Raw genomic sequence first — 18,345 nt, 5'->3', positions numbered from 1 at the left:
GGATGATCGTACACAGGCTTTGCTTTGCAGCGTAGGGCATTGGCGGTTTTTGCCGTGATGGTGAAATCCATCGAGTTTGCATACAAGTTCACAAACCAATATAGGATTATCATACTCTTGAACATGTCTTTTCATCCACGTATAAGGGCTACATTGTAGTAATATACTTTAACTCACATGAAAACCTTTAGCTATTCCAGTTCATGTGAATAGAAAGGGAGAAGCTGGCGTCTACAGGGCTTTAGAGTGAAATAAAACACAAAAGCCTGGGAGACTGACATGGAACTGGCAACAGAGCTTAAGTAAAGATATTCATCTTGATTCCAGTGGCATCTATCTCGCCCAACAGCGTATGTCTGCTCCGCTGACCAGAGAAGACGAGATACCGGAAAGGTGAAAAGCTAATTCAACCAAGGAGTGAGAAATCCTTTACAGCTGGAAGCTGAGCTCCCGATAGCAATGATTTTTCCCTCAGCACCTCCTCACTGCTAGAGCTCCACCAGCAGAAAATAACACTCTCTGACACAGTGCATTGGAACTTCTGACAAAAGTTGGACAAAAAAGGCAGCCATTCACATTACCCTCAGCCTAACCTTCATTTATCCTCCGTGTGAATGTGTGGGGGGGGCAGAGGAGGGACATTGGTGCCACTGCCAAAAGCAGGCCAAAACAGATGTTCATTCAGTGCAGCTGTGCTTCTGCTTCCATTCATTCAGTCTAGCTAGCGAAATATGGAATGCTCCAAAACATCCATCTCTTCTTATAATAGCTGTGTGCCAATGCGCGGCTTCCGTTTATGCATAGTCGAAGACAGGAGGGGAAATACGAGAGGCTGTATAAAGCTCCCATTATATTGGTGTGTCTGAATGTTCTTGTTCCTCTCTGAAAGGGTTTCAATATGTTATTTATGAAAATAGAGTTGAAGCTTGGCACTGTGTACTACGAGCGATGGGACTATTAGTATGTGCCACTACAAATCAGTTGAGTTCTGTGTGTTTTTGTATATTTTATTGTACATAGCCAGACCTCACTGCCAACCCAACCCAAATGATATACCCTTGCAGGAACTTGCTTTCAGTCATTTATTTCAGAAAATAAAATGTGGTTTGTTTTATTTTATTTCTCTCTCAGGTGGCAAGGCCAGCAGGTTTGTACTTTTCTTTCTTTCCCTTTTCTCGCCTTAGGCGGGAAGCAAATGGGCCAAGCAAATGAAATATGACTGAGGTATTTCACGTAGAACAACATGTGAAATGTTCAGTGAATCTAGTAGAATTCATGGCTAAAATAAGCGGAACTTCATTTGATTATTTCAGGCTAAAGGAAAAGGGCTGAATTACAGGAGTGGAAAGGTGCTGTACCTATAGAGATTGATTGATCGTAGAAGGTCATGGCACTGTTGTCATACACATCAAATATCATAATACCAAAAATATATGGCATAATATCAAACTCTGTAATATCAAAATATCAGTAGAGTAGCCAAGTCAATTTTAATAACACATTTCCAGACTAAACCAAGTGTTAAATGGTATCAGATTAAACATTACAGCCTTGAAGATCATTTTCAGAGGTTTTATCTATGCATACCTGCCTGCACATCAAACATGAATCAGACAGTATAAAGGACCCATGTTTAAATATGCAAATCTGTCAGCTGAATTCAAGCAAAATGGCTTTTGTTTTCCCTCCTCAAGTATTCATGTAATTAAAATAGAAGGAATAAATCATGGATTATATTGGTTCCACTGACTAGCCAGTCTCTAATCCATTTGTTCCCATTGGAACCATTTGTTCTGACCTCTTGCTATTTTGCATGAAAAAAAAACAACACAAGTGGCTCAGTCTATGAATTATGGAAACAGGTGGCAGACATCATCCTTTATTCAACCTGCGTTCTGCATTCATCCCTGCAACAGAATTATGGCATGCATGTGAATCAGATCACTCCCGGGTTTGTTTTACAAAATGTATGTTCATTTTATCTACAAGTAATAGAATAGCAGTAGATGAATGTCATGTGAAGTAAGATTAGATGAGAAGTCAGATGTTTTTTTGATGGGATGAATCATCTGAAGCGTTGGGGAAGCTAACTGAACATCTGTCAGTTCACACCTGAACACTCATCACTGAACATACAGTATGCTGGATTCACCAACTCCTCCAGGGTTTTGGTTTACATGATACATTAGGCTTGAAATATGCATCGAATCTCAGTTTGTGGGATGGCTGTTTATATTTGCATGTCTTTGAGGTGCCTTTGAAGTGTTTTCATATAAGGGAATCGTCCTTTTTTTTTATTGAATAATGTTTTAAAATGTCATATATCTGAAACACTTTTTAAGAGGTTATGTATTTGGCTGTCCTAGAGAATTGATGTCTCGATCAGCCTATGGCGTTTGAACATCCGTCACATGCTGTGGTGATATATGTGGCCCTCTCTAGTTTACACCCCACGTGTCACTATCATTTTTTTTTTTGTGTGTTGACAGGTGATAGAAAGCGATTTTCCTTCCTGCTTGACTACCGCAATGCACACAAGACTAGGCCCTACCCATGTGCTAATACTCTGGGACCATCCAAAGGTGTACTTACACAGCGGTGCCACAGCTTTTTCTTCTATTATTTGTGCTTCATTGCAATACTGACTAGGATCGTTCTCTCTAGAGGCCGTAGGTCACCACAGTGTAAGTGATCTGCATTGATTTTATTTGCTCATTTCTTTTTAATTGCGTGATTTGTTTCACCGGGGTAACTGGAGACAGTCACAACCTCACAATTCATGAAAAACATTTCCTGTCCTTTGTGAAGATTTCCTCATTAATAAAATATAGAAGAGGAAGGGAAAATAAATCATCTCAGCAACACACCACTAGAGGACTACCCGTGGCTGAGAATGAGACAACTGGGCCAAAAGATGTCCTCTTCTGCCTGGGCACCGCACTAAAGGAAATGGAAATAGTGATCATATTGTTCATTAATTGTGTGTCCTTACATAGGTTTTAAACATGGATATAATGACTTGCCACTTATGCCTCAACCCCACAGCAGCTAATGAAGTAGGGACCTAAACGCAACAGTGTTTTCTTAAGCTATGTCCGTCTCTCTCTCTCATAGGACATAGGACTCTAGGTGTGCACCAGTCACTTGCATGGTGTGCTGCTTATTATTTGTGATGATCATGCTTTTCCGTCTCCTAAAAATAGGATAGAATCACTTATACTTTGAGACGGAACTCTCTGACTGAAATACAAAAGCGGCAGATACATCATTCGAAGCGACATTTCATACTCTGTCTTGGATCTGCAGTCCTAATGGATCATTATGATGGATGTAATTGGCTTTGTATCAGGCAGACAACTGGCATTTCACAACAAAATAAGTGAGTTGGAAAAGACTAATAAAACATGTAGCATCCCTGTCTGGATTCTCTTTAGTGATAGTCTGCGCAGCTTACCTCTCTTCGTTACTCACTCTTTAGCTTGTGTAAGTCCTGGCTTTATGCATAGAAGAAATGCCGGAGTTGACCTGAAATTTGATACTGTATCTAATAATAAAACTGAAGGTGCAATCAGGGGTAGTGTGGGTGTCAAAGAGAGAGAGAGAGAGAGAGAGAGAGAGAACCACGTATCTTCAGCAGTAGACCCAGGCCAGGTGCCATGAGGTCTCATTCGAGAGCTGTGATTTAGACAGCATCATGTAGGTGTAGAGACTCTTACCACCCACTGCTGAGGAAACCGAAGAATTCATTGAATATGAAGATTCATTTTGATAGCTCATCTGACTGTCAACATCAGTTTCCTTGCCCTGAAATTGTATTTTATCCCTTTGTGATGCGAAGTAGCAACGGAACCAACCTTAAGTATAAAACCATCTATTCCATTCCATTAGATTGTTTTAGTTTTCCTCTCTGCCTATAGCTAAATCAGTGAGGTCTGAACTTTCCCCTCCTGGTGATGCATGCAGACCTCTGAGCAGGGGGCGATTTAGCATGGTCTCCCAGTGCTATTTCACCCCACCACTGGAATGGATAAATGGGTTTATAATGGTTGTTTGCTCTCGGACTAATCTTTGTGGCCACTTCCACCACACAGGGACACGGGGTTAAGCAAATACAAATAAGTAATCTTATACCCTTTGTGATATGTGACCACAGTTGATAGAATCCTGGAATCCATTAATGTCCCTAGCTGTGGGGAAAGGTGAGGGTTGGATAGTCAAAGCTGTTAGAAGAAATTGCTTCTTTAATGAGCCCTGCCTTGCTAGAACACAAACCCAAACACATTAAGAATACATTCCTGATGTACTGTAGGTAGAGCCTGTGAAATAATGTCTTTACCTAATCTGTCGCCAGATTGAAGTCAGACATCGCAGCAAGAAAGCATTTGTTTCGTGTGTTTTCTCGATGAAGTAAGGCAGCAGTGTGTGAAAACAGTGGTTGTGAACCTGTTGCTCAGACATAATCATAATTCACCTGAATGGAATTACTTTTTCACCATAATTTTGAACAAGATTTGTAAAAGAGTTGCCGAATATAGAGAGAAATGGGTGTCATAATGACTGCTGGAGTCATTGCAGGGAAAATACATCATTTTCATTGCGTCGTCACATCCATTCCTATTCTGATTTCAGAGCGGTTCAGCAGGTGATACTTTGTCCAGATCATGTTTGGGTTTTGTGGTAACCATGTGTTACCAACTTCTCAAATATGTGGTTTTACGAGGAGAAAATTGATGTCGACTGGAAGCAAGGATTTCCTCTACATATTTGTGGACAAAATCGTTGAAACACCCCTGTCAGCCTGCATTAGAGATCATTGGACAGATGCTCGGTTCAAAGACAATCCCCATGACATCCCTCACCCCATTAGTAACGGGATCCGTTGGAGAATGGCTTGCTATTGGGTTCTGCTGCAGACTTTCATTAGGACTAGCAAATCACTGGTGCTCCTGAGAACGTAGGTTTTCTATAGCTAAAAATACATGTTTATTATGAGCTATTATACAGTTACAACTGATAATTGCATGTAGGATATGAAGACAAATCTGATTAACACTTGCATTTATATTCCTGTTTAGTACGTAAATTCAGTATAGGTTGCTATTCTGTGTTGCTGAAGGCAATGAACACTCATGTAGGTTTAATAAGCAAGTGGAAATGCTAGATAATCGGCTTTAATTCCAATAGTTTCTGTCCAAACAGGATGCATGCCAGGACTCAAGTTTTTTTTTGCTTTGAAGAACTACATCAGAATAGTAGTGCAGCTCAAAGGATATAATCAGTTTCTACCTATGTCATCGTTTCCTTCTATTTGTCTATTATCAGATAAAACACAATTGTCATAAATTATGCCTAATTGCTCGATACATTTATGCTCAAACCCCAGGGAATTTGATCCTACTTTACAAGTGGCGCTATTTCAAAAGTTCCAATGGTATACTTTCAATGCACTTCAACAGTCTTTGAATAGTGTGCAAGAGTTGTCTCTCCGATCCATATCCTCATGAGACTCATAGGATTACTGCTCGTCGCGAGGGGCCTTATTTTCGTCGTTCGACTGGGGAGGACGTCTTCTTATGCAGATCGTTTTATCTGTCAATTAAATATCCATGGGTGGGTTTTAAAACAAGTCTATTTCCCCAGTGTTATCCCGAGATTAAAGGCAACCTGTGTCAGACCTCCAGTTGTAGACCTGAACATGATAGAAGTGCCGGTGGCGTCAGCGTTTGGGTTCACGCGATCAGATGTGCGCATTTAAATCTCCTCCAGACATACATTCAAACCAGCAACAACTACCTTCTTGCATGTTACATTTGATTTAACTCTATGTGTATGCATTTCAAGTCAAATAGCCTGTCTGATCTATGAATCAGACAGAAAATCAAGTGTCTGTTGTTTTGTGTTTCTGCACAGCTAGAAAGAACAAAATAACAAGTCTCCACAGAACATTGGTATCAGGAATGTGCTACTATCTGGTGTGGTGTGGCCATTTGAAAACTCTGTGAATGAATAGAGAGCTTTTAGGAAATAAATGGGTGTTTGGAAAGGCAATTACCATGTGCGCAAAGCTTTTATGGCTTGATAGAAAAAGATTTAACTCAGCCAATCTTGGAAGGTCTTTTTTTATGTGTATCATTGCTATGAATATTTCAAAAGAGCTGTGGATAGTCTCATCTGTTTCTCTCTGGTGTCTGTGTGTGTGTGTGCGTGTGTGCGTACAGGCACACCACGTGCACGCGCTCGTATGTGTGCTCAAGGACTTTTTTATCAGGACAAATTGTGACCAAGGAACAATATGCTTTCCCCTGCCCATTTTTTTCTACGGTGTCATATAACACCATTAGTTGGCTGAGTGAACCACAGATGAGCTATGCTTTACAGAATCCAAATTACATGAGAGCCATTTTTCATCTCAGGGATCTCTTCAGAGGTAAAGAGCCATACATGGGCCTTTTCACTTTCCTTATTTGTCCTTGTCTGCTGGAGCTTTTCTAGCAGATAGCCTCTATTTTAGGGGCAACAATTTCGATAGCTGAAAATAGGAGATTGTCTGTAGGACAGGGTTTTCCTTTTTGTGTGGTTGTATTACAATTTACTGTAATAGAGTGTTCAATTCAAATAAATGAACATGCCTCTAAAAAATTCTATGTTTATATAATTCAATTTCAGGAAAATACTGTCTTTCCTTTAGTGTGTTCATGTTGGAAGAAACTACTGTCGCTAACAGCTCCCTCATCATCATTTTTGGCCTCCTGTCTCAAAATAGGACAAGATGGGCGCTATTTTCATGGCTGTGTGGTGATGATAACCAGATTTCATCCTGTTGGCCGGTGGCCTATCTCCACACTACAAAAGTGAAGCAGGGAGAGCTGAGCTTGGCACGCAGGAGTAGCAGCCCAGTCACAGTGGACCAGACTCTGTGCTCTCCTCATAAATGAGACTCATTAATTCTCCATGTAGGTAGAGAGCGCTACCGCGTGCCTCCTTCTCCTCAGAGACGCAGCACTGTGGCTAACTGCAATTTGACTGCCCTGTCCTGCCCTGCCCTGACTTGACCCAATCAGCATCACTGTCTTGGCTCCTTGCTAGCAGTATACCCTACACCAGTCTCTCTCTCTCATTCTCTCTCTCTCTCTCTCTCTCTCTCTCTCTCTCTCTCTCTCTCTCTCTCTCTCTCTCTCTCTTTCTCTCTCTCTTTGGGGATTGTGTGGGATGAGGCGTTGCATCCTGGGCTCCCTGTGTTTGTAGTGCCCATCTGATAAACATATCTTAACTCCACATGGCTGGGAAAGATTGCCATCTTCCTTGTGCTGCTGAAGGCAACTCCATTCACTCTCTGCATGGGAGATCTGTGGAGGAGCTCGCCACTGGCTGCTCTGACCTGGATTGTCACTTTTTGAACATTTGAATTAGAGTGTGTGACCTTTATTTTTCTCTACATCATACCTGAGGCCTGCTGCATGCATTCAGATTACATTTACATTATTAGCTTGGATACTGACATTGTTAGATTTAGCAATGTGTGTACGTAAAGCTTTGTTGACATGCGTTCTTTGAATGTAACGTGTCATTGCCTTACGACATCCGGATCCACATCCTATGAAAATATACAGTGAACTTCATTTTACTTGTGGATACTTCACAGACTGCAGCTAGGAAACCAAAAGGAACCTAGTTAGTCCCTGACCCCTGACCTTAGCCAGTGTGCTGATGGATTTCTAACCAAGCATCACAGGCTATCTGCCGCCCCAGTGTAAACAAACACAAGTGCTCTTCAAAGGGCCGACCAGACATAATTGGAAAGGAAATGGCACCAGAGATGACTGAGGTAACGTTGCCCAGCCAGCTCTTCTCCTTACCATTAGTGATAGCAGGTCCCCAAAGACCACTGTGGCCTCATTCTGCAAACATCTAAAGTAGTTATGGGAGACTGGGAGTTTCACGATTATAACTTATTTGAAATCCAAAGAAATCATCAAAGCTTCCCTTTTTACATAATTTTATACAAGTAAGCAATGATTTCCAAACCAGTCATTTCAATGTTTATGGAAAATAATGCGTCAACAAATTGTTAATCTTGTTATGATTACAGTCTATTGTAGTTCTGCCATTTGAGCATGGTAATCAACAAATGTTCTCAAAAACAGCTTATTGAATGATGAAGAGGAGACTGTGGCAGCAAGCCAAAGGATTTGTATTACAACACAAAGCCGCATCATAGAACCAATTTTTTATGTATTTTAACAACAAATGACCTGTGATGTTGGGAAGGTTACACGCCTGGGAAAAACATCATGGTAATGCATATCAATTTATGACTTGTGGTCAATGGTTTTCCATTCCCTAAATTAAATTATTACTTAATTCAGTAGATAGGTAATGACAGAGTAATTATGACAGTGTGTGGGTGGTGAGGTCCTGTCCTGGGAGGTCTACTGGCTGAGACTGCCTGGGCATGACTGAGAAGTTCTACAAGAGCCCTAGAGCAGTGTTCCCCTTTGGGGCTGCTAGCTGGCCAGGTCCCCATATGCCTGTGGATCTCCACTCCCACTCCAAACTGTCATTACACAGAGAGACAGACAGTCCCAGTCCCACAGTAACATGGATATCCCCCCAAGATAGAGCACAGCAGCTCTGTTCCATGACAATAACAATTAGCTCATGGTTTTGTAAAGGGCAACTCCGGAGGGCTAAGACCGCAATGAGAATCAGGAAATGTTCTTATACAGTATAATTACTAAGAAAGACAGTGTGATACTGTATGTGTGACAATACTTCTTCTGAATTGGACATCATTGATCTCTTTGGTTCAAGGATCATATGATATTATTATAATTCCAGACCAGTGTGGGGTGATTAAAATGCTGTAAGTAAATGCAGTGTTGTGATAATCATATACGGTTCAGACATTGCCGTATGGTTTTAGTCTACACAGTGATATTAATGAGGTGGTGACCTTATAGGATCCGTGCCCGGAGCGAAAGTAAATAAGACCTCAATGTGCTTCGCTTTGAGAAATTCTATTAAATCAACGACTCATCATCACTTTTCTTTTTATTTCGTATAACTCCATTTATATTGAATCTATTGAGTTGATCTACATAGAAATTGAATATACCCCCAGAAGCATTCATGATATATAATTATGTATTGCTGTGATTGGATGCGGTAATTTATTTCAAGTGCCAAACACATACAGTATAACAATTTGTTATGATGAGACGCTGTGATGAGATGCTGCTTCTTTCTTAGACAAGTGTGACAGTTAATGATGAATATTGACAAATAGCAAATTATAAAGGTGTTTTGTATGTTGCATAAATATACAAATACATTTTGCTGAAGTGACACATTAATTGTCTTAGTGATAACCAAGGCAAAGCATTGAATGCAAATGGAAGATAATCTGCTTTCTCTGGACACATAAGTCTTCCAACTCAAGCCTTTGGCAGTCATTGTGGCTAAATTCCTCTCTCGCTCTCTCTCTCGCACGCGCGTGTTCAATCTCTCGCACGCTCTCGCTCTCACTCTGTCTCTCACTCTGTCTCTCTCTCTCGACAGATGCCATGTTGCTGGTGGCACAGAGGCTGGAGGGACCCTTCAACATCGAGTCTGTCATGGAACCCATTGATGTCAAAATTTCGGAGGCCATCATGAATATGCAAGATAACAGTGTCCAAGTCTCCTACAGGGTATGTCAACCAAATTAGTCAAACTGATTCCCAGAACCCAACAAGGTGTCTTCCCAGAAAATCAAAATTGTTTCTGTGAAAGCCCCGAGAGCATTTGTTAGGAAAAAGTTCTCATAACAGAAAAACTGTCCGGTCGTGCTGATGACTGTGTAAAACATTTGCCTGATGTTGCAAGAATGTTCCAAGAACACATTTAATCTGTTCTCCAAAGAATTCCCAGAATGAGATACACTACCGTTCAAAAGTTTGGGGTCACTTAGAAATGTCCTTGTTTTTGAAAGAAAAGCACATTTTCTGTCCATTAAAATAACATCAAATTGATCCGAAATACAGTGTAGTCACTGTTAATGTTGTAAATGACTATTGTAGCTGGAAACGACTGATTTTTTAATGGAATATCTACGTAGGTGTACAGATGCCCATTGTCAGCAACTATCACTCCTGTGTTCCAATGGCATGTTGTGTTAGCTAATTCAAGTTTATAATTTTAAAAGGCTAATTGATCATTAGAAAACCCTTTTGCAATTATGTTAGCACAGCTGACAACTGTTGTCCTGATTAAAGAAGCAATAAAACTGGCCTTCTTTAGACTAGTTGAGTATCTGAAGCATTAGCCTTTGTGGGTTTGATTACAGGCTCAAAATGGCCAGGAACAAAGAACTTTCTCCTGAAACAAGTCAGTCTATTCTTGTTCTGAGAAATGAAGGCTATTCCATGCGAGAAATTGCCAAGACACTGAAGATCTCGTACAACGCTGTGTACTACTTAAAGGTTACCAGAACATTTACATAATTAGATTGTGGGAACAGTGCGGGAACATTACAAGAGACACGTACATTACCAAAACACAAAATATGCTCAGTTGTGATGACATTCATACAATGTTTTAAGTTAGGTTGCACAGGACATTCCTATAATGTTGTAAGAAGAACACCTGGTCCAAGTTATTTAAATGTCCCACACCATTTAAAGTATTGGAGTTGTCTGGGTATTTTGCAATAATATTATTGTGATATTTGCATAGGTTGCACAGAACATTCCCACAATGTTGCACAATGTTCCACAATTTCCAAATAAGTAATTTTGTATGACTTTCATAGCATATTTGTTTTAGGTTTAACATAATATTCCATTTCAACAACATTTAGAAAATGCAATATTTAAGTTTGACCTAATATTACCAAAACATTCTCAGCATGCAAATCTGTAGCTCCTTATAGCAGATTGGAATACATCCCCATTAGGTTTCTCTGCAGATTTAATGCCAATTCTCATTTGAGGACTGTATTGTAGGTGACATATGGCATTTTCATTTCATTCATAGGACATTTGAAGAGCATTTAATCATACAAACACCTACCATATTTCTTACACTTCATATGTTTTCAATCTGCACATGTGGAGTACTTGGAAACTGCAATACTTGGATCCCAAGCCAGGTCTTTTATTCTCTACGCCACCAGGGAAGCTCTCTTACATATTTATTTCAGTATTTAACCTTGGCAGTATGGTCAATAATGAATTCCATGCTTCCTGTTTATCCTTCTTAGACATAACTAACCCAGAGAAATACATCCTCTGGGCCACTATTTACAAGACTATGAGTGATGATCTAGGATCAGTTTTGCTTTTCAGATCATGAAAAATAAGACGGGGGGGGCATATCAGGCGTCTCAAAGTAGGAATTATATCGGGTGTGTTTTTTAAAGTTTAACAATACATTTTTAGACAATGTTTGATTCATTACAGTTAGTCTAAATTCTGCATTTCTGACTGGATTGCCCAAAAGTTATCATTAGGTTTCCAGGTAATGTAATAACACAATGTACCAGTTATTCAAACATCAGGTGAATGTTTTATACAAACATTGTATAATCATCAGCACGACTGGACAGTTTTTATGTTATTAGAACATTTGCCACAACTTAACAAATGTTCTGGGCACTTTCATAGAACCAATTTTGGTCTGCATTACTGGTACATTGTCTTATTACTGCTCCCAAGTGGCACAGCAGTCTAAGGCACTGCATTTCAGAGCAAAAGGTGTCACCTGGTTCGAATCCAGGCTGTATCACATCTGGCCGTGATTGGGAGTCCCATAGGGTGGCACACAATTGGCCCAGTGTCGTCTGGGTTTGGCCGGTGTAGGCCGTCATTGTAAATAAGAATTTGTTCTTAACAGACTTGCCTAGTTAAATGAAGGTTAAATACATGTTTATTTTTTATTTTTCTTACATTACCGGGAAACTTAATGAGAACTTCAAATCATCAAATCAAATTATATTGGTCATGTACACTTGTTTAGCAGATGTTATTGTGGGTGAAGCGAAATGCTTGTGTCCCTAACTCCAACAGTGCAGTAGTATCTAAAAGTTAAAGATTGGAATTAAGCAATGTTTTGAGCAATGTTGGAGTGGCATTGACTACAATACAGTAGAATAGAATACAGTATATACATACGAGATGAGTAAAGCAGTATGTAAACATTATTTAAACATGATTAAAGTGACTAGTGTTCCATTATTAAAGTGGCCAATGATTCCAAATCTATGTATATAGGGCAGTAGCCTCTAAGATGCATGGTTGCGTAACTGGGTGGAAGCAGGCTAGTGATGGCTATTTAACAGTATGATGGCCTTAGGATAACTTGATTTTAGTTTAGTTTATTAATTCAACCATTTTTAAAAACAAGCACATATACAACTTTACAGCCATACATACACATGAATAAAATCACACAATAAAGTCTGGGACTTATTTCCATTGTGGTCCTCTTGACCCAAGATGGCTAGACAAGATTGAACACAGAATGGCAGTGATATAATAAAACAAAAACATAGAAGAAGAACATCTATCTCATCATTCCAGTTACATCATAGGGGTTATTCATATGGGCACAGAAGATGATTGAGTTGGAGGCGTGCATGGCCACGCAGTCATGGGTGAACAGGGAGTACAGGAGGGGGCTGAGCACGCACCCTTGTGGGGCCCCTGTGTTGAGGTTCAGCAAAGTGGAGGTGTTGTTTCCTACCTTCACCACCTTGGGGCGGCTCCTCCAGGACCCAGCTGCACAGGGCGGGGTTCAGACCCAGGGCCCCTAGCTTAATGATGAGCTTGGTGGGTACTATGGTGCTGAATGCTGAGCTATAGTCAATGAACAGCATTCTTACATAGGTATTCCTCTTATCTAGATGGGATAGGGCAGTGTACAGTGTGATGGCAATTGCATCGTCTGTGGTTTTATTGGGGTGGTAAGCAAATTGAAGTGGATCTAGGGTGTCAGGTAAGGTAAGGTAGAGGTGATATGATCCTTAACTAGGCTCTCAAAGCACTGATATGGGGCGATAATAATTTAGTTCAGTTACCTTTGCTTTCTTGAGTACAGGAACAATGGTGGACATCTTGAAGTAAGTGGGGATTGGGATAGGGATAGGGAGAGATTGAATATGTCCGTAAACACTCCAGCCAGCTGGTCTGCGCATGCTCTGAGTACGCGTCTAGGGATGCCGTCTGGGCCGGTAGCCTTGCGAGGGTTAACACGTTTAAATGTCTTACTCACGTTGGCCGTGGAGAACGAGAACCCACAGTCCTAGGTAGCGGGCCGAAGAAGGTGTTTAGTTTGTCCGGAAGCAAGACGCCGGTGTCCGGGACGTGGCTGGTTTTTCCTCCGTGATTGTCTGTAGATCCTGCCACATACGTCTCGTGTCTGAGCCATTGAATTGCGACTCCACTTTGTCTCTATACTGACATTTTGCCTGTTTGATTGTCTTACGGAGGGAATAACTACACTGTTTGCATTCAACCATATTCCCAGTCACCTTGCTATGGTTGCGGTGGTTTGCGCTTTCAGTTTTGCGCGAATGCTGCCATCTATCCACAGTTTCTGGTTTGGGTAGGTTTTATTAGCCACAGTGGGTAGAACATCTCCTATACACTTCCTGATGAACTAGGTCACCGTATCCCTGTATTCGTCAATTTTATTCTCAGAAGCTACTCGGAACCTATCCCAGTCTGCGTGATCAAAACAATCTTGGAACATGGATTGCGATTGGTCAGTCCAGCGTTGAATAAACCTTAGCACTGGTACTTCCTGTTTGAGTTTCTGCCTATAAGAAGTGAGGAGCAAAATGGAATCATGATCAGATTTGTCAAAGGGAGGGCAGGGGAAGGGCCTTAGACTTTTAGAAAAGTTGAGTAGCAGTGATCCAATGTTTTACCAGCGCAAGTATTACAGTCAATGTGTTGGTAGAACTTCGGTAGTGTTTTCTTCATATTTGCTTTGTTAAAAACCCCAAACTACAATAAATGCGGCCTCAGGATATGTGGTTTCCAGTTTGCATAAAGTCCAGTGTAGTTATTTGAGGTCCTTCGTCGTATCAGCTTGAGGGGGAACATACACGGCTGTGACTATAATACCGTTGGCATTTGATTGTGAGGTATTCTAGGTTGGGTGAACAAAAGGACTTGAGTTTCTGTCACTCCATGAGTGTTTAATCATGAAACATACACCCCCGCCTTTCTTCTTCCTGGAGAGTTCTCTATTCCTGTCTGCGCTATGTACTGAGAACCCAGATGGCTGTATGGACGGCGACAGTATATCCCTAGAGAGCCATATTTCCGTGAAACAGAGTATGTTACAATCCCTGATGTCTTTCTGGAAGGAGATCCTCGCCCTGAGCTCGTCTACATTATTATTCAGAGATTGAACATTAGCGAGTGATATACTTGGAAGCGGTGGATGGTCTGCACGCCTCCTGAGTTGGAACTTTTGAGGAATGTTCTGTGGTGGTTGTTACAGATATTGTGCACAACCTTTTAGTGAACGCTAGAACATTCAAAGGATATTTCGTTTTTTTTTTAAATTTATACATTTAAGAAAATTATTTCGTTATCAAAAACAGTTTTTGGAACTTAATGGGAATCTTAGAAAATGTTCTGGAAATGTTCCCGGTTTGCTGGGTAGAGTCCATTAACACACTAATTAAAAGTTTATGGCATTACAGACTTAATGTGGGAGTAGAGAACAAGGGCAGGATTGCACATCTGTATTCTGTCACGTACAGTTTATATTTGAAAACCAACTGGATCATGTTTTAGGTGTGCATTGCTACCCATTCTAATTATATCCAATTTTAGGTCTTTGTATTTGAATTACATGTTTCCCTATGGTCAGATAATCTTAGTTCAACTAACAGTAGTTAATGTGTTTCCAGTGTTTTACTGCATTTTACTTGCCCACAAAATTGTAGTCATTGCAAAAAAAACTGAAGTGGTTGTGAAGAGATTCTTCAGCCTACGCATGTTGGGTGCTTGCTCTCGTTCAAGGCTAAATGCTCTGTTGGCTTTCTCACGATGCAGATGCAGCTTTGTTTATCTTTAAAGTATATGTGGTGAATTGCCCATAATCCATTAAAAAGTTAACTCCATGATATTATATATGGCTGGTCTTGCACCAGTTGAAAAACCTGTCGGCTCTGGTTAGATCAATGTGACTTTGAGCACTGTCATGTTGGCAATATGGGGGCTGTAGGATCCACAAGGCCTTAACAAAACATTGTGTTTTCCCTCTTTTCCACATCCCAAGTAATTCTAGCTCCTCTTGCAATCCAACAGTTGGATGTCCTTCTCTGTGTAATTGCAGATTTTTCAAGGCTGCGGCCAACCAAAGCCCTCAGGAATGGGCGGCAGGTCTACCCGGGGCGTCTCGGATGTGTTCAACGCCCGCTTCAGGCCCTACAGCCCAGAGGAGCGGCCCACCACTGCAGCTGGCACCAGCCTGGACAGACTGGTAAGGAAAAGCAGAGACACACACAGCCCACTCACAGCCCACAGGACCACTGCTTCAGAGTAAACATCATTTGTCTTTCTGCCTTGACACTGTTTATTAAAGCTGGTGATTTGCCATGGTAGGGCCCCCGGAGCCGGAAATTAATTATTTGTGCTCGTCTTCCGTTCAGGCCTCACTCACTCTCTCTTTATCGATCCATGTTTGTTAACAAATCATCAGCTTTACCCTGGAGGGCAAAGAGAAGTGTGCAGCATCCTGTGCCCTTCCTGTCTATGTGTACCTCACAAATAAGACAGAAAAGATTAATGGAATTTGTGAGATTGACAAAGTCAGGTGTTTGCTGTATAAAGTAAACCTTTGCTTTCGATCAGATTAGCTTTGTTTTGTTTCATTAGATCTTGTTTTTCCGATTTTCATCTCATACAACCTTGACAGTGACACCTAACTTGATGTTTTGCTAAGGGTAGAGGTCAACATATAGCTGACAGTCCAATTCAGGTGAGGGACATTTCTCATCATGGATTATCCTTACCACAGTTCTCTCTCTCTCTCTCTCTCTCTCTCTCTCTCATATATATATATATATATATGTATGTATATATATATATGCAGATGGTAATGTGAGAGCCAGGATTTAAGGCTTGTCAAAGTGACCAATTTGAAAAGTATGTCACTATCATGCAAGGTAATTTTTTGTATGAGACCAAAATCCAATGTTAAATATGTTTCTCTCAATAATCCTCAAACGCTTAATTTTGAATATATTCAATTTTTGTTTGTTTGATGTACAGATGTAGGATCTTATTTGACCAGTTTCTCACAGCAGAAAAATAATCCTGCAGCAACAGGAAATGTGAATTATTAGGTGGATTATAATTAATGGACATTTTTGTAGGGGTTGACACATTTTTTGTTAGGGAAAATCAACTCTGACATTTTTTAAAGGAAATTACAAACTTTAGAAGCCTTTTTAAACTTTGAATACACTATGCGTTTGCATTTCCTGCTGATCATGTTAAATTCCTACACCTTTATAATATTCAACCACATACAGTACCTTCTTTTCATTGGGACTGCACTATTTTAATTATGGACTCAATTGAAAGTCAACACATTGTTTTGTAACTCAGTAAAATAATATCCTTAAATGGATTGAGAAAATAATGTTCTGCATGGCTTCGGGCTAAAGCCAGAATCCCATTATAAGAAAATATACATTTTCTTCCATCAATTTCATTAATGAATAGTAATTATGATTTCCCTTAACTTTGTTCCTCCTCTTAGCTCTTTTTGAAGGACTCTGATGTCTTTGGATGTATGCATTTGGATGTAATGTCTTTGTGTACCTCCCTCTCCTCCTCCACTGTCTCACTTTATTTAATTAAAATGCTTCTCTTTCCCATTGCTATGCTGCTTTACCAGAGGACTGTCTGGAGTACAATGCAACACAGTGTAAGCTTTATGAATTCTACTCTTAACCTAAATCATTTTGTGTTGGGCCCTTTTGTCACATCTTGTCTCCTATGCCATGCTCCCTAATGTTTTGTCACTAAATAAAAAGAATTACAGACTCATAGTTTCCATAGACGAGGTATGGTTGTATATTACCTGGCAACTACTGTTGTAAACAAGTACAGTGACATCCAAAGCCCAACGGTAAACCTGATATATATTCCATCTCAGCCACTGTCTCAGATACTACTCCCAAAAGAGTCAACTTTCAAATAACCTTTTTATGTTATTACAGTGTAGTCTGTGTTTGATTTACAAAGCAATGTATTTGTGGAGCTGTTGAGACCTTGATCATGGCCTCAGTGTTTTATGGTCTTCTGTAACAATATTGGCTGTTAAACATTGTATTAGTAGTCAGGTGTACCACCAAGACCGGTGCTGTAGACGAGGGAGTTGAAGGAGCTGCGGTTCCTTCAGGTAGTGAGGACTCTTCCCTAGAGGCCGGTCCATGTTTTTCCTCCCTTACCCACTATATCTATACAGACACATCAGAGACCTCACATTGCCTTAGCTAATGGAGTCAACTCCTGGAGGAGCACAGGCAATAACCAGGTGACCTACTCCATCAGAGCTTGGCAGAGGAGAACTCTGAGAGGGGTGGTGGTTGGTGGTGGTGGTGTCTGGGCGGTTGCTCAAATGGCAGACAGAGTGAAATGAGGCCTCCAGACTGCCTCATGAATAACTGGGCAATTAGCCCGCTTGGAGATTCCCTCTAGATGTTGAGTTGAGTGACAGAGGTTGATTATGGACATCTGACGGCTAGACAAGGACACCTGATGAGGGTCTCCATTATGAGGATCCATGTGCACTGTAGTCAGGGGGTGTCTAGTTCTCTGCTGTGCTGGCTGGTTCACAGTCGGTTTCTACTGGCTCCATAAAAAGTTGCTAGAGTACAGTAGCTTTCTAGAGACAGCCGTGCTCTCTCAGTTTCATGATACCATAGAGTTCTTTCAATAATAAAGCTGTGAACTGTAGTAGTGGTGGTGGCGAGAGGCAGGATGTTAAAGTAACTGCCCAATGAAAGTCTCACTTTAAAAAGTTAACTCATATCCAAGAAATGTTGTTGACTCATCCTATAATCGTACTTGTGGCGAAAGCATAAATTGGAGAAAATATTGTTCCAAAACCCCACCTTAAACTTGTATCTCAAACAGACAGTTTAAGAATTGCTTGGCTACAGTGCCTTGCGAAAGTATTCGGCCCCCTTGAACTTTGCGACCTTTTGCCACATTTCAGGCTTCAAACATAAAGATATAAAACTGTATTTTTTTGTAAAGAATCAACAACAAGTGGGACACAATCATGAAGTGGAACGACATTTATTGGATATTTCAAACTTTTTTAACAAATCAAAAA

At 40.6% G+C, this 18,345-nt stretch overlaps 1 protein-coding gene across 1 annotated transcript in view; it reads left to right on the top strand.

Annotated features, from left to right (window-relative positions):
• The window catches only part of LOC139399443 (glypican-6-like), a 110,309-nt gene that overhangs the window by 59,539 nt on the left and 32,425 nt on the right, over positions 1–18,345 (top strand). Inside the window, exons 5-6 of the mRNA XM_071144853.1 lie at positions 9,559–9,689; positions 15,331–15,477. Of these exons, the coding sequence (XP_071000954.1) occupies positions 9,559–9,689; positions 15,331–15,477 (278 nt within the window). The remainder of the gene's footprint in view (positions 1–9,558; positions 9,690–15,330; positions 15,478–18,345) is intronic.

The sequence above is a fragment of the Oncorhynchus clarkii genome, chromosome 3 (genome assembly GCF_045791955.1).
Source record: "Oncorhynchus clarkii lewisi isolate Uvic-CL-2024 chromosome 3, UVic_Ocla_1.0, whole genome shotgun sequence".
In the NCBI taxonomy this organism is placed as follows: Eukaryota; Metazoa; Chordata; class Actinopteri; order Salmoniformes; family Salmonidae; genus Oncorhynchus; species Oncorhynchus clarkii.
This window is presented reverse-complemented; position numbering and strand designations above follow the sequence as displayed.